This window comes from Doryrhamphus excisus, chromosome 19 (assembly GCF_030265055.1).
Source record: "Doryrhamphus excisus isolate RoL2022-K1 chromosome 19, RoL_Dexc_1.0, whole genome shotgun sequence".
In the NCBI taxonomy this organism is placed as follows: domain Eukaryota; kingdom Metazoa; phylum Chordata; class Actinopteri; order Syngnathiformes; family Syngnathidae; genus Doryrhamphus; species Doryrhamphus excisus.
This window is the reverse complement of record NC_080484.1, coordinates 16,944,140-16,958,756: the sequence shown is the minus strand read 5'-3', so window position 1 is coordinate 16,958,756 and position 14,617 is coordinate 16,944,140. Positions and strand designations below refer to the sequence as shown.

Here is a 14,617-nt window from a genome sequence, read left to right as displayed (position 1 = left end):
CCCACAAAGAAGACATTATTTATTTTCTTCATGTCTCCCTTTGATCCTGGCAGGAGGCCACACCTCCTCCTCCTCCAATGAAGACAAACACTGAAGAGTGCATGAAGAATTATGATTTTTTTTTTAAAATTTTTATTTAAACACCCGGCGATGGACTGCAAATGAATCTATTTCACTTAATTTAAAGATCATTTATTCCTGCTGGAGACTGAAACGTGACCATGCCATCTATCAATCAGTCATTAGGGAACCTGGGAGACAACACGTTGGGAGAAATATTTCAAAAAGGCCTTCTTGTGTCTCCACACGTCGTCTTTTCTTCTTGTGTTTCATCGGTTGATGTTTTGGTCCTGTGTTGTTATTCATAGTCGGCGATGTGTGAAAGGGGGGGCTATGATTGTCATGCCAAGGGTCGGCGTCCACGTCATTTCACGTCCTGCAGAGCCGCACTGTCCTCGCCTTTCATCTGCGTTGCAGGGGAGCCCACGCTCGTCTCTTTCATTGACACGTTTCTTTTCTATCGAGACAAATGATCTATATCTATACCGGGTCAGGTTTCGTGTGGTGTTGCCTGTGAACATTCACATTTGGAAAATGGAGAAAAAAAAAAAAATCATTTCAAGAAAAACTGGGCAGACAGGATTGGGATCACAGCCGCTTTCATGCTTGTGCTGTACTTTTATTGTCTTGATCCCATTGCAATTTCTACTGCTGCACAGTACAATAATGTGACCAGAATAAATGTATATTTTATTTTCCTTGACCTCGTTGCTCTTCCAATGTCATACCAGCAAACACAGACGACTCTGATGTGGAGCGGGGGCGGGGGCGGGGGTCCGTCCAGACGCTGTGTCGTGGAGGTGAAAGGACCAATGTTGGCTGGTTTTTACACCTTTCTTAAACGTCCTTCCCGTATCACCACTTCATTCATATAATATTACACCTTACCTCCGGCCTAATTTTCCAAAAAATGACAACTTTGTGTTTGTTTTTCATATGACAAATAGCTTTTATCTTGAATAGTTCAACAGGATGCTGCTGAAATGACTTTTTCCATGTAATATTACAAGCTTGTAAAATGACCTTTTAAAAAATAGTTCATATTTTGATAAATTGCTTTTTTTATTTTGCAAGTATTTCTACTTAATTTTTTTCAATTTTGAGTTTTATTCTCTGAATATTTTAACAACTTGTGAAAACAGCTTACAACTTTGTTCTTTCTTTTACTTTTTGTTATATGCTCTTTTTTTCTTCAATATTTCACATTTTTGGTACTAAAATGATGTCATATACGTATATGACATTGTTGTGAAATTACAACCTGTTTTTCCTCAATATTTTGAATTTTCTGTACAATTAATGCAGGTCTTCTCATTTTTGCTGTTTTGTTCTTGTTGTATTGTGTTTAGAGTACGGTGCCGGCCACCGATGGCCCCCCGGGCAGCACTTTGGACACCCCCTGATGGTGATAGAATGGCATCCCCGATCAGGCCAGCAGAGAATCCCAGTCAAAGTCGTCCTGGATCTCCTCACTGTTGCTGTGGAGGCTCTTGAAAGGAGGACGCTGTCGTGCTGTGGCTGCGGGAGGCTGTGACCCACCTGTGGAGGCACGCAACACAACATCTATTCAGTAAAGGTGTGGAATGTAATCCATATTAATCCATACATGGATGCGCATGCGAGTGCATTGGCTCATTCGCTGGGTATGGATGCAATTGGGTGAAATCGAGATTCATCGCGATGCGTTTGCGGTATCAGTATCGGTAAAAATCAGATGCAAGCGCCGTTTTATTAATGTTAAACCTCGCCCCATATGCTGTTCCCCAGGCGCCATGAATGCACCATCATTATTTGGCGTTTTGTATCTGCACAACCAGCAGATGGTGCTGTGTTGCAGCTGACGGTGATCATTGAATTGACTCGTTTTATAAATGGAGTATTTTTGTGGTGAACATAGAACTACACTTAAAAAAAAAAATTAAACCCTCTAGACATGAATTAACATCCCAATAATTAAAAACTCATATTACCATATGTAGTAGATATAAAAAGACAAAGAAAACCTTCCAAATATGCATTTTTAACATTATTGGAGCTCTCCAGACATAAAATAACACCCCTATAGTCACCTGTAGACTCCTATTACTCAGTGTAGTACACATAATGAGAAACTATGACATCACCTAAATACATTTTAAACACTTCTACAATAGTACTATATAATAGCAAGGCATGCTGGGTAACTAAAGCATAATGTTAGTTTTTCCCTACCAGCTGAGTTTGCAGGCTGCGTCTGCAGGGGCCGATGAGCATTGTGCCCATGCGCGTGCAGGGGCCTGCGGGGTAAAGGCGCCCAGCCGGCGGGGGCGTAGTGGAGGGACGCGGGCTGGGCGAGAGACGATGGAGGATTGGCGATGTGATGTGCGGCGAGGGCCAGCGGGGAGTGACTTCCCGGTGTGATCATGCCTTTCTGAGCGAAGAAGCGGTTGAGGGAGTCGCAGAGGGATGTGAAGAGGGCGGGGTCCAGCGCCCAGTCGCACAGCTCCGCTTGGCGCATGCTCTCAAGCAGGTCTGGAGGCACAAAGTATGTCAGGAAACCGTGGTAGTACACACAGTACAGTACCATGGGAGTACATGGGGGTGGCTTGTTTGCCTCTGGTTTAAATAAATCACTTAATTGAATGAAATATAAATTGAAAAAAACCCCCAAACAAATAGAAAAACTTTAAAAATTAAATTCAAAATATTCTAAAATAAAACTAAAGTAAAAATAATTAATGGGGACACACACTTTCCCCAATTTTCTGACCTATAAACATAGTTAGAATGTAGTATTTTCATACAAAACCATGCCAAAGTTTCAGATAATTATACTTTAAAAATAGTTTTCCGAATTGGGTGGGTGCGCCGAGTGGGGTCTGACCCGGGTGGCTGCTGAGGTCAATGTTGGCCCAGTCCAGGTTGCTGGCGATGCGGAAGCTCTCCTTCAGGGAGTCGGTGTTGGCCAACCAGTCAGCTGGCACCGCTGCCGGGGAACACGAGAAGGGAACACCGGCGTCGGAACATGTGGATGCAGGTCTGATGGTACGACGTCCCACCACACGGGGTCCTCCAAATCACGCCCAGAAGTATCCCAGTAGAACGACGGGTGCTCTAACACCCCAAGAAGGCTGGGTACTTTTGACTGCCGTTTGGTGCGTACACACAAAAACGACACTCGGGACCCCTTTCCCCAACCCGAAGGGGGTCAGGGGGGCTATTACTAAGCCCACACCAGCTTGGCGCCGCTACCCTGCAGAAACTCCAAGTCAAACAGTCATTCTTTATAATGGTATAAAAATAGGTGAAGCGTTTTTGTATCCATGTTAAAACATATTTGGCCTCGTCGTCCCCCGTGATTCATTTACAGCCGCGTAACTTCCGCCTTCATTCAGCACGCACAATTGCTAGCAGCTAGCCAACATCGTACATCATACATCGTACACGATGGGCGGATTCTCCCTTAGCCAATGGGGACTGTCGAGGCTCTGTATTTACCCGGCAACAGACGAGCTGGACACGTCTTAAACACTCACACCGCATCGTCCTGTACTATGTGTGGAGCCTTAGCCGATGCATGAACTACTACTAGTACTACTACTAGTACTACTACTAGTACTACTACTAGTACTACAAGAGTGACGTACGCTTGAGGACTTACTGTACTGTGTAAGGCGCGGTGTGTCGCCAGGGGGCGCAGCTGATGGTCCCGTGGAATGGTGAGGAGACATGGGCTGGAGGACCGGGGTGTGAAGTGGAGTGTTGTCATTGGTGGACAGCGTCTGGGAAGCGACATCCACTGCGGAAGAAGACGTGAAGAAGTCACCGTCCCAGGTTGGGATGAACGCAAGTAGTTTGGAAGCGTACTCGCTACCTGGACCTTGTGGGCCCGCGCGCCCCCTCATGCTCATGAAGAGAGACTTAAAGGACGCGTAAAGGTCGGGCATCTCATCGAAGGTGAATCTGAGCGGGGGGTCGGCCGAGGCGTCGGGTGGAGGGGCGATGGGGGCCGGGGCCGCCGCAGACGACAAGGCGAGAGCCGGGGGGTCGGAGTTGGAAGCGCAAGAGGGAGCAGGAGGACATGCTGGTCCTAAGCGGGCAGGGAATGTCAGACAAACACTGGCGGGAGTCAGGGGGGGAGCAGGGAGAGCGGCGGGGGCGTCGATGGGGGCGGCGGGTGGACGAGGGGCAGGAGACGGCGTGTAGGGTCGCTGCAAAAACACCACAATATTTCAAACCCATCTATGAAAACGACTCAAGTTAGATTCCAAAGCTACCTTGCATGGGGGAGACTCTTCATTTGGTACACTGCCTTCTTTGTGGGAGGGGGGGCAAGGAGAGGCTCTTCCTGTTGGGACTTGTGCAACCTGGAAACGACAGACATGGCTTCTTCCATTCAATGAAATAGTACAAACTGCAGCAATCAACTAGTCATGATTAACAACACTGAATAAAACTCAAGTAAATAAAAAACAACACTGAATAAAATACATACATTAAAAAAAACACTACATAGAATTTGATGAAATAAAAAAAGAAAAATGCAATAACATAATTTTTTTTTAAAAGTTTAAAAAATACAAACACTACATAAAAATGTAATAAACTACTTTAAAAAAACTACAAATAAAACAAAATAACGTTTTAAAATGAAAAAATACTCAAAATAAAATTAAATAAAAGTAAAAAATAATACAAACACTACCTAAAAATGTAATGACATACTTAAAAAAAAAAAAAGTAAAAAAACAACTCAAAATAAAATTAAAGAAAAGTCAGAAAAAAATTAACACTACAAAAAATTCAATGACAAATAAACAAAAATTAAAATAACTGAACTAAAAAAAATAAAGCCACTACACACTACATAGAAAATATTAATTTTAAAAATAAAAATGGGAAACAACAAAAAGATGTCGAACACAACAAACTAAAATAAAAGAAACACTAAACCAAATAAAAAAAAATACAAACACTACATAAAATGTAATGACATACTTTTTAAGTTTAAAAAAAACTCAAGTAAAAACAACTCAAAATAAAATTTAAAAAAGTCAGAAAAAATTTAACACTACAAAAAATTCAATGACAAATAAACAAAAATTAAAACAACAAAATAAAATTAGAGAAGTAAAAAAATAAACTAAAAAAAAAACTTGAAAAAAATAAAGCCACTACATAGACTTATAAATACACTACATAGAAAATATTAATTTTAAAAATAAAAAACAACAAAAAGATGTCGAACACAACAAACCAAAATAAAAGAAACACAAAACCAAATAAAATTAAATAAAAGTAAAAAAAATACAAACACTACATAAAATGTAATGACATAAGTTTTTTTAAACTTAAAAAGTAAGTAAAAACAACAAAATAAAATTTAAAAAAGTCAGAAAAAAATTTAACACTACAAAAAATTAAATGACAAACAAAAATTAAAACAACAAAATAAAATTAGAGAAGTTAAAAAAAATAAACTAAAAAAAAAAACTTGAACAAAATAAAGCCACTACATTGACTTATGAATACACTACATACAAAATATTAATTTTAAAAATAAAAATGGAAAACAACAAAAAGATGTCGACCACAACAAACTAAAATAAAAGAAACACTAAACCAAATTGAATTTCATAAAAAGTCAAAAACAAAAAATAATAATTGTAATAACAATAAAATATGGAAAAAACACTGAATAAAAATTCATAACAATAAATCAACATTAAAAAAACAGAAGAAAATGGATGCAGACACAAGAAGAAAAGTAAATAAATGAATTGAAGGGGAAATAAGGTAAAAGTTGACTAGGTGACTAAGGTGGCTAACATTCCTAAGCAGTACTGAGCAGGAAGAACACACACCCACCCTCTCTCTCTCCTTTTCCTCCCCGGGATGAGGACGCTTGGGCGCCCTGGCTTGGTTGACCCCACCCGGTCCATCCATCGTCCAATAGGAGCCCTGGAAAAGCATCACATGTCTCCAAGGGTGCCTTCCTGAGGCTATATCCAGCATCCACTATACTAGATCCCTGGCAAACTGGGAACATACTCACCTTCCCGGGGTGGCTGTGCGGACGAGGAACTTTCCTGAAGCATTTATTCAGGGACAGATTATGCCGAATGGAGTTCTGGGAAGAAAATATTAGGTCATAAATGATCACACGATGATCACACCGCAGGCTTCTCTACACATCTTAAATCAAATGACATTCCGAATGACACAAACATGAATGAAAAAGTTGATTTGGTAGTAAAGAGTCGCTAAGGAAAAGGAAAGTGGAAGCGAAGATCAGACGGTTGAATGCCAGAGGGGGTCATGGAGTCAGCGCGCTGTTACACGTACCTTCCATCCTCGTCCCGTGCGGTTGTAGTAGGGGAACGTGTCGCTGATCCAGGTATAGATGTCGTTCAGGCTCAGCTTCCTTTCCGGCGCGGCGCTGATCGCCATGGCGATAAGGGTGGCGTAGCTGTGGGGGGGTTTGCCTTTAGTGTTGGCGAGGGAGGGGGGGTCTGGGAGCGAAGCCGAGACATCCGCGCCTCTGTCCCTCCTCTTGTCTCCTCCTCGCTCTCGACCCGAGCGCAGGCTGCTGACTCCCAGTTGGGGCAGCCAGTCGATGCTGGTGAGACTGGAGTCCAGGTTGGAGGCCATGTTGGGAGTCTGGGGAGGAAGCGCGGGTGAGTGACGGCGAGGAGGGCTGGAACGCAGCACTCCTGTTACACGCACAGCATTGCGCTTGTGCGCGGTCAGCGGAGGGCTGAAGGCCTTGGAAGGTTTGCCACTGGCTTCCTCAGGGCAACGTGAAAAGCCCCCGCGACACCCGACAGCCCTGACTCACCTCCTCGCCTTCACATCTCCCTCCTCGGCGTTCCCATCCCCTCGGAGACCTCGGCACTATCAAGTTTTGTGGAAGTTTGGGACATTTGCCGTAAACTCTCTCGCTCTCTCGGCAGAGCTTCCTTTTTCTTCCCCTCCCTTTCTGTGCAGGAATGACGTCGTAAGCTCCGCCTTCCTGGATGACATCATCTCTTCCAGCACCGCCTCCTGTTTCAGCAACACACACACACACACACACACACACGTATGTGCGAGAGTACAGCTTTATTGATTGATGGCTTTGTCTACAGGAATGTCATGGCCTCAGAGCGCGCTGAAGAAGGCGAGGAGGCCGGTGTCAGGGGACGGGTGCATCATCAGCTTCTGAATCTGGTCAGGCACATGTCAACTTACTAAAAACGTCAAACAACAACAACCACCTTGGGCCATAACATTAGGTACCCCAGGTGAGACACCGCTCTTTGTAAGTCTTCCTTTTTATTTGCTTTGCTTCTATGTGCCTGAAAACTACACTACATTTCATACGCAGGCTGGATTTACTTCACTACAGTTTCACCATAACATAACCAAAATAATAAAAGATAAATATAAAAGATAAATATACAGTGATTTAGTTTAAAAAAAGGTAGAATTTCAACTGAATGACAAAATTAAACATTCATTTTCTAGCGCTTATCCTCACGAGGGTCATGGGGGATGCTGGAGTCTATCCCAGCTGTCTTGGGGCGAGAGGCACGGGGTACACCCTGGACTGGTGGCCAGCCAATCACAGGGCACATATAGACAAACAACCATTCACACTCACATTCATACCTATGGACAATTTGGAGTGGCTAATTAACCTAGCATGTTTTTTTGTTTTTTTTACTTCTAAGAGCCAGTGGCGTCATTAGGCCTATTTTAAAATGTTCTTAAAACCCCTAAATAATTTGATATTTTTTATTGATTTTTTATTTTATTTTTAAAAAATTTTACAAAAAAAATCTGACAAATTTTATATAATAGGGCAAAAGCAGGCTAATAAGCAAGCCAATAAGCAGGCTAATACTAGCCTACTACTACTACTACTAGTAGTAGTAGTAATAATCATTCATTCATTTTCTACTGCTTATCCTCACGAGGGTCGCGGGGGAAATGCTGGAGCCTATCCCAGCTGTCTTGGGGCGAGAGGCGGGGTCCACCCTGGACTGGTGGCCAGCCAATCCCAGGGCACATATAGACAAACAACCATTCACACTCACATTCATACCTATGGACAATTTGGAGCGGCTAATTAAACTAGCATGTTTTTTTGTTTTTTTTTACTTCTAAGAGCCAGTGGCATCATTAGGCCTATTTTAAAATGTTCTTAAGACCCCTAAATAATTTTTATAATTTATAATTATAATATTTTTTTTGATTTTTTATTTTATTTAAAAAAAAATTACAAAAAAAATCTGACAAATTTTATATAATAGGGCAAAAGCAGGCTAATAAGCAAGCCAATAAGCAGGCTAATACTAGCCTACTACTACTACTAGTAGTACTAATAATCATTCATTCATTTTCTACCGCTTTTCCTCACGAGGGTCGCGGGGGAAATGCTGGAGCCTATCCCAGCTGTCTTGGGGCGAGAGGCGGGGTACACCCTGGACTGGTGGCCAGCCAATCCCAGGGCACATATAGACAAACAACCATTCACACTCACATTCATACCTATGGACAATTTGGAGCGGCTAATTAACCTAGCATGTTTTTTTTTTGGAATGTGGGAGGAAACCGGAGTACCCGGAGAAAACCCACGCATGCACTTGGGAGAACATGCAAACTCCACACAGAGATGGCCGAGGGTGGAATCGAACCCGGGTCTCCTGAGCTGTGAGGTCTGCGCGCTAACCACACGACTAAAATTAAACAACAAAAATGTATTAAAAATGTATTAAATATGAACATGAAACTATAGTATTCAAAGTCTAACATCTATGGTGTGAAATATATTCATTTCATGTGCTTTCCGTTTTTGGGCTCCCATGTGCCAGGTGTACCTAATGTTGTGGCCGTACAAGCGTTTCTAAGCAAACCTCCTTAAAGTTTGGGTGTTTGGCATCTTGGACCAGCTGCAGCAGGACGGCCTCGGCGGTGGTGAGGAAGGCGCCGCTCTGCTTCAGGCGGGACAGAGCGAACAAGCGGTCCGTTTGGCTGCATTGGTGTGTATGTGTGTGTGTGTGTGTGTGTGTGTTGATACACAGTTATTACTTGAAATAGAAAACATGGAGGCGTGCGTGCGTGCGTCTACCTCCGCGATGACACGGCGTCAGCCACAATGTGCACTTCCATTCCCTTTTCCAGCAGGTCAAAGGTTGTACACTGCCGACACGGAGCAAAGGCCAATCAGGAGGAAGCGTTAATCATTTACATTCCATGCTTCCGCATTACCGCAATACAAGCGTGCGCCTCAATCCCACATAGAATGGCTTGTTTGGGGTTCCCCAAGGCCTGCAGCTCCTTCTCCACGTCCTCCGTCATCATAGTGAATGACGTTTTAGCACGTGGGGTCAAATCTCCAGCTCCCAGCTCCGGCACCGTGGGTCCCAGACCTTTAGGGTACTGCTCAGTTAAAATGGCAGGGATGCCGAGGACCCGGCTGGCCTGTCACAGGTGACAAAAAGTGCTTGTTTTTGTTTTATTTTTCATAAAAGGACCCAGGATTGATTTATGTGCATGTTTGTCACCTGCAGCAATCTGGCGGCATTGCTGACAATGTTGGTGAACTGGAAGATATTGGGTCGGAATTTCTCCTGCATGTCACACAGGAAGAGCACTGCATCCTTGGTGGAGAGTCTTCCAATGCCTGCCACTGGTAAAACAGGAAATACTAGCATGTTAGTACCATTTATTGCAGCTTTAGGGTCAAATGTCAACCAGGTCAGCTGACACAAGTTGACAAAAAGCTACATACAACTAGTCCTTTCAATGGACCATTTCCACAATGCACATGGTGGTCTATAAAAAAAAAAGATGTAAGCAGACGTAAACTAGCATTGCAAGCGCAGGTGACTTACTGTTGCTGCGTTGGTTGTCACTGGGTCAAGAGTTAAAGCACCGCTACTTCAAGTACAAGCTCCACTTTTAAACTGTTCCCATGTGACACCACCTGCGTTAAAGGAGACTACTCCAACCAAATAACCACAAAGCGATACACACAAACAATTAGATAAACATTACTTGCATAAATAACAAAAACGGACTCAACAAACCTAGCATAAAGCTAACAGGATCAAGTTCATGCAGTGTTTTATAAACCACGCCTCAGAAAGGCTAAATCTCCAATGGGATCAGGCATTCATGTGATTGACGTTTATCTAACCCAATTGGACGCAATAACACCAACCCCGGCTGAGGTGGGTGGGCGGTAACCAAAAAAAAATGCAGTCATCGCCTAAAATGTCTGACAGTGCAGAGTCCCCGACCGAGGCGCAGAAGGAAGAGTTACACTCGCCGGCCGAAGACACGGCGACAAGTGAAGAGAAGAAAAAGAGTGAGAATACAGTCATTAATACAGCGGTTTTGCTAGTTTTTAGCTGTACAGCGACTTCTACGGCTACAAAGCAGCAGCGAACAACTCATTCCGCGTGTCTGACGCAAAGACCAATAGCATTGCTGCTTGTTTGCTGTGTGGCCAATGAGCGCCCACGTTGTTGAGATGTTATCCTACAAGGAAGTAGCTAACGCTAATGTTTTTTTCCCCGATAAATATTGACCACTTTCTTTTAAACATTACCTTCACATGCAGGGTGTGGGTTTATAGTATTATTATGCAGGTTAGATTATAAAATGTGGATGTTATGAGCTTCACAACGTAATTTAATATCAACAAACACACAGTCACAATACAATTAGTGAGCGGTTGTACTTTTTGTGGCTATTTCTTTGACATTCTTCCTTGAATCTGCAGTTGATGTGCTATTAAAAGCAGTTGGGGACACCCCCATCATGAAAACGAAGAAATGGGCAGTGGACCGGGGCAGGACGGTTCAATCGCTTGCACAGTTCATCTCCCGCTTCCTGAAGCTTGATGCTAGTGAGCAACTGGTAAGTTTGGTAGCCGCCACACTCCTAGTAGTATCACGTGACAGTAAGTCCTCTCAATATAATAATAATAATAATAATAATAATGTAATACAGTAGATCCGCTCTTTCTGCTGGGGGGTCACCTTTCCGGACTCGCTCCGCCCTCTAGCTTGGTGTTCTCCTCAAATTTTGCATCAACATTTGCAATAAAAGTGACTTATTTGATTTAGAATCATACATATATATATACATATACCTCTCACACGTATTAAACTCATTTTAAGTATAACACATATAGCGATTTGACACTTTGACGGTATTGTAACTGCATTTTTGAAAGTGTTATTTTCTAATAAAAAGAGAAAAAGTCATGAAATAAATACATAGTCACGAACACTTGTTTTAGTTATTAATGTCAGGTATTTATCAATTATTATTGATGTTTTATGCTGGGAAAAATGGGTTATTTTTGTAGAAAGAACCCAAACGGAGCAAATATTGCGGGGCCATAAATGTTGAGGATCCACTGTATTGACGTGATGTTTTGTTCTCGGTGTAGTTCATCTACGTCAACCAGTCTTTCGCTCCATCGCCAGACCAAGAAGTTGGGATCCTTTTTGACGTGAGTACCTACTGAATGTAAACACTGCTGATAGAAACCATAGAGCTGAGGAATTCATGATTTAAAAACCAGGAAATGAAGATTATTTGTCCAATTAACAGAGTTGGTTTCCTTTGGTCTTTTGCTTATTTGTTGTTGTTGTGTTTATGTTGGTATAATATCAACATTTGAGGCGTCACAAAAGCAAACAATATGAGTGAATCCCAGCTGTCTTGGGGCGAGAGGCACGGGGTACACCAGGGGTGGGCAAACTACGGCCCGGGGGCCACATGCGGCCCGCCAAGTGTTTGAATACGGCCCGCCCAATCTTTCCAAAGTATTTCATTTAAAGTCAACATACAACCTGGCATCATGGCCTGAGCCAACCTTTTGATGGTTGTATTAATTTCGTTGTTTGACATGGTCTGTTGTTTACAAAGTGCTCCTGAAAAAAGAGACACAAGCACATAATAATAATACAAATTAAAATAATAATTATTATATTATTATAACTATTATGATTATTATATTAATGCTAATTGTTATATTAATTATATATAATAATGTTATATTTGCATATTTTACATAATAATAATATAATAATTATTATTTTAATTTTATTTTAATTATTATAATATTTTATTATTTTTAAAATATTTAAATATAAATATAAAATTTTACAGATACAATAATACCAGGTGGACTGTTACGTGTAAAATATATAGTCTGCCCCCCCCCCCCCCCCCCCCCCCCCCCCCCCCCCCGGAAATTTTGTTATATCAATGCGGCCCGCGAGTCAAAAAGTTTGCCCACCCCTGGGGTACACCCTGGACTGGTGGCCAGCCAATCCCAGGGCACATATAGACAAACAACCATTCACACTCACATTCATACCTATGGACAATTTGGAGTGGCTAATTAACCTAGCATGTTTTTGGAATGTGGGAGGAAACCGGAGTACCCGGAGAAAAACAGAGATGCCCAAGGGTGGAATTGAACTAGCTGTGAGGTCTGCGTGCTAACCACTTGTCGCCGTGCAGCCACCAATATATCTTGTTTTCTAATGTACATCTTACATTTTGTGACTATAGGGGTGTTATTTTGTGTCTAGAGGGCTCTAATAATGTTTTAAAAATGTATTTTGAGTGTCATAAACAGGATTTCTATGACTTATGTCTTATTTTTTCTTATTATGTCGACTCTCTTGGTTAATAGGAATGGAAAGGTGTTGATAGGGGTGTTAGTTCATGTCTACAGGGCTCTAATGATGTTAAAATGCATATTTAGGAGGTCATAAACAGGTTTTCTATGACTTATATGTTTTATTTTCTTTTATCATGTCATGAATAGAAATGTAAAGGTGACTATAGGGGTGTTATTTTGTGTCTAGAGGGCTCTAATAATGTTTTAAAAATGTATTTTTAGTGTCATAAACAAGATTTCCATGACTTATGTCTTATTTCCTCTTATTATGTCGACTCTCTTGGTTAATAGGAATGGAAAGGTGTTGATAGGGGTGTTAGTTCATGTCTACAGGGCTCTAATGATGTTAAAATGCATATTTAGGAGGTCATAAATAGATTTTCTATGACTTATGTTTTATTTTCTTTTATCATGTTATGAATAGAAATGTAAAGGTGACTATAGGGGTGTTATTTTGTGTCTAGAGGGCTCTAATAATGTTTTAAAAATGTATTTTGAGTGTCATAAACAGGATTTCTATGACTTATGTCTTATTTTCTCTTATGTCGACTCTCTTGGTTAATAGAAATGGAAAGGTGTTGATAGGGGTGTTAGTTCATGTCTACAGGGCTCTAATGATGTTAAAATGCGTTTTTAGGAGGTCATAAACAGATTTTTTATGACTTATATGTTTTATTTTCTTTTATCATGTTATGAATAAAAATGTAAAGGTGACTATAGGGGTGTTATTTTGTGTCTAGAGAGCTCTAATAATGTTTTAAAAATGTATTTTTAGTGTCATAAACAAGATTTCCATGACTTATGTCTTATTTTCTCTTATTATGTCGACTCTATTGGTTAATAGGAATGGAAAGGTGTTGATAGGGGTGTTAGTTCATGCCTACAGGGCTCTAATGACGTTAAAATGCATATTTAGGAGGTCATAAACAGATTTTCTATGACTTATGTTTTATTTTCTTTTATCATGTCTACTATATTGGGGAATAGAAATGTAAAGGTGATTATAGGGGTGTTATTTTGTGTCTAGAGGGCTCTAATAATGTTTAAAGGTGTATTTACAAGGTCGTAAGCAGGATTTCTATGACTTATGTCTTATTTTCTCTTATTATGTCGACTCTCTTGGTTAATAGGAATGGAAAGGTGTTGATAGGGGTGTTAGTTCATGTCTACAGGGCTCTAATGATGTTAAAATGAGTTTTTAGGAGGTCATAAACAGATTTTCTATGACTTATGTGTTTTATTTTCTTTTATCATGTCTACTATATTGGGGAATAGAAATGTAAAGGTGATTATAGGGGTGTTATTTTGTGTCTAGAGGGCTCTAATAATGTTTAAAGGTGTATTTAGAAGGTTGTAAACAGGTTTTCTATGACCTATATGTCTTCTCTTCTCTTATGATGTCTACTATATTGGGGAATGGGAGTGTAAAGATGACTGTAGGGGTGTTATTTCATGTCTAGAGGTCTCTAATCATGTTAAAAAGCATGCGTATAAGCTGGTAAACAGTTTTCCTTTGCTGATATTATGAATATGCTGTATAAATAAGGAATCCCACGTTGCGGGGTGGGGGTCTGGGAGCAAGGAGCCGCCGTAAAGGAGGCTATGTGCAAGGAGGGCCTGTGAAGGGACACGTAGTACGAGTGTAGTCCAGCAGAGGGCGCTAGAGGAGTGCACCCGCTGGTGACCGTGCCAAAAGTCATTGGCGGCTGATTAAAGTCCACTTTCGACCTCAAAATCCAGAATGAAGTGAACATCTCACTGCTGCCACTTCTCTCGACTGCTCCATATCTAATCTCTTCCCGATGTTCCTCCCTCTCTTCCCTCTCTTTCAGTGCTTTGGCAGCGATGGCAAGCTGGTTCTACATTATTGCAAGTCCCAAGCATGGG

General features: G+C 41.4%; 1 protein-coding gene and 1 long non-coding RNA gene across 3 annotated transcripts; one reads left to right on the top strand and one right to left on the bottom strand.

Moving 5' to 3' along the window:
- Positions 1–16: 16 nt before the first annotated feature.
- foxj2 (forkhead box J2) lies at positions 17–7,021 on the bottom strand. Of its 2 annotated transcripts, XM_058056071.1 has the most exons (10): positions 6,878–7,021; positions 6,385–6,699; positions 6,095–6,169; positions 5,908–6,000; positions 4,317–4,406; positions 3,914–4,250; positions 3,701–3,838; positions 2,924–3,025; positions 2,272–2,571; positions 20–1,599 (listed from the first exon to the last, which is right to left on the bottom strand). In XM_058056071.1, the coding sequence occupies exons 2-10, from the start codon at positions 6,688–6,690 to the stop codon at positions 1,487–1,489; spliced, it is 1,554 nt and encodes a 517-aa protein (XP_057912054.1). In that variant the 5' UTR covers positions 6,691–6,699; positions 6,878–7,021; the 3' UTR covers positions 20–1,486. The 2 variants fall into 2 exon arrangements, with proteins under 2 accessions (XP_057912055.1, XP_057912054.1); XM_058056072.1 differs by lacking the exon at positions 2,924–3,025 and having other exon boundaries at positions 17–1,599; positions 6,385–6,962.
- Positions 7,022–7,337: 316 nt separating this feature from the next.
- LOC131106726 (uncharacterized) lies at positions 7,338–10,947 on the top strand. Its single transcript, XR_009120124.1, has 4 exons — positions 7,338–8,738; positions 8,895–9,513; positions 9,594–10,393; positions 10,811–10,947. It is a non-coding gene; the product is annotated as an uncharacterized LOC131106726 (long non-coding RNA).
- The last annotated feature ends 3,670 nt before the right edge of the window (positions 10,948–14,617 follow it).

Bases quoted from the DNA above. Each gene is read 5' to 3' on its own strand.
- foxj2 (XM_058056071.1), bottom strand. From the start codon at position 6,690: ATGGCCTCCAACCTGGACTCCAGTCTCACCAGCATCGACTGGCTGCCC. The intron at 4,407-5,907 runs GTGGGTGTGTGT...TGTCGTTTCCAG, and splicing joins AGGAAAAGGAGAGAGAGAGG to GTTGCACAAGTCCCAACAGG. The intron at 4,251-4,316 runs GTAGCTTTGGAA...GTGTTTTTGCAG, and splicing joins AAGAGTCTCCCCCATGCAAG to CGACCCTACACGCCGTCTCC.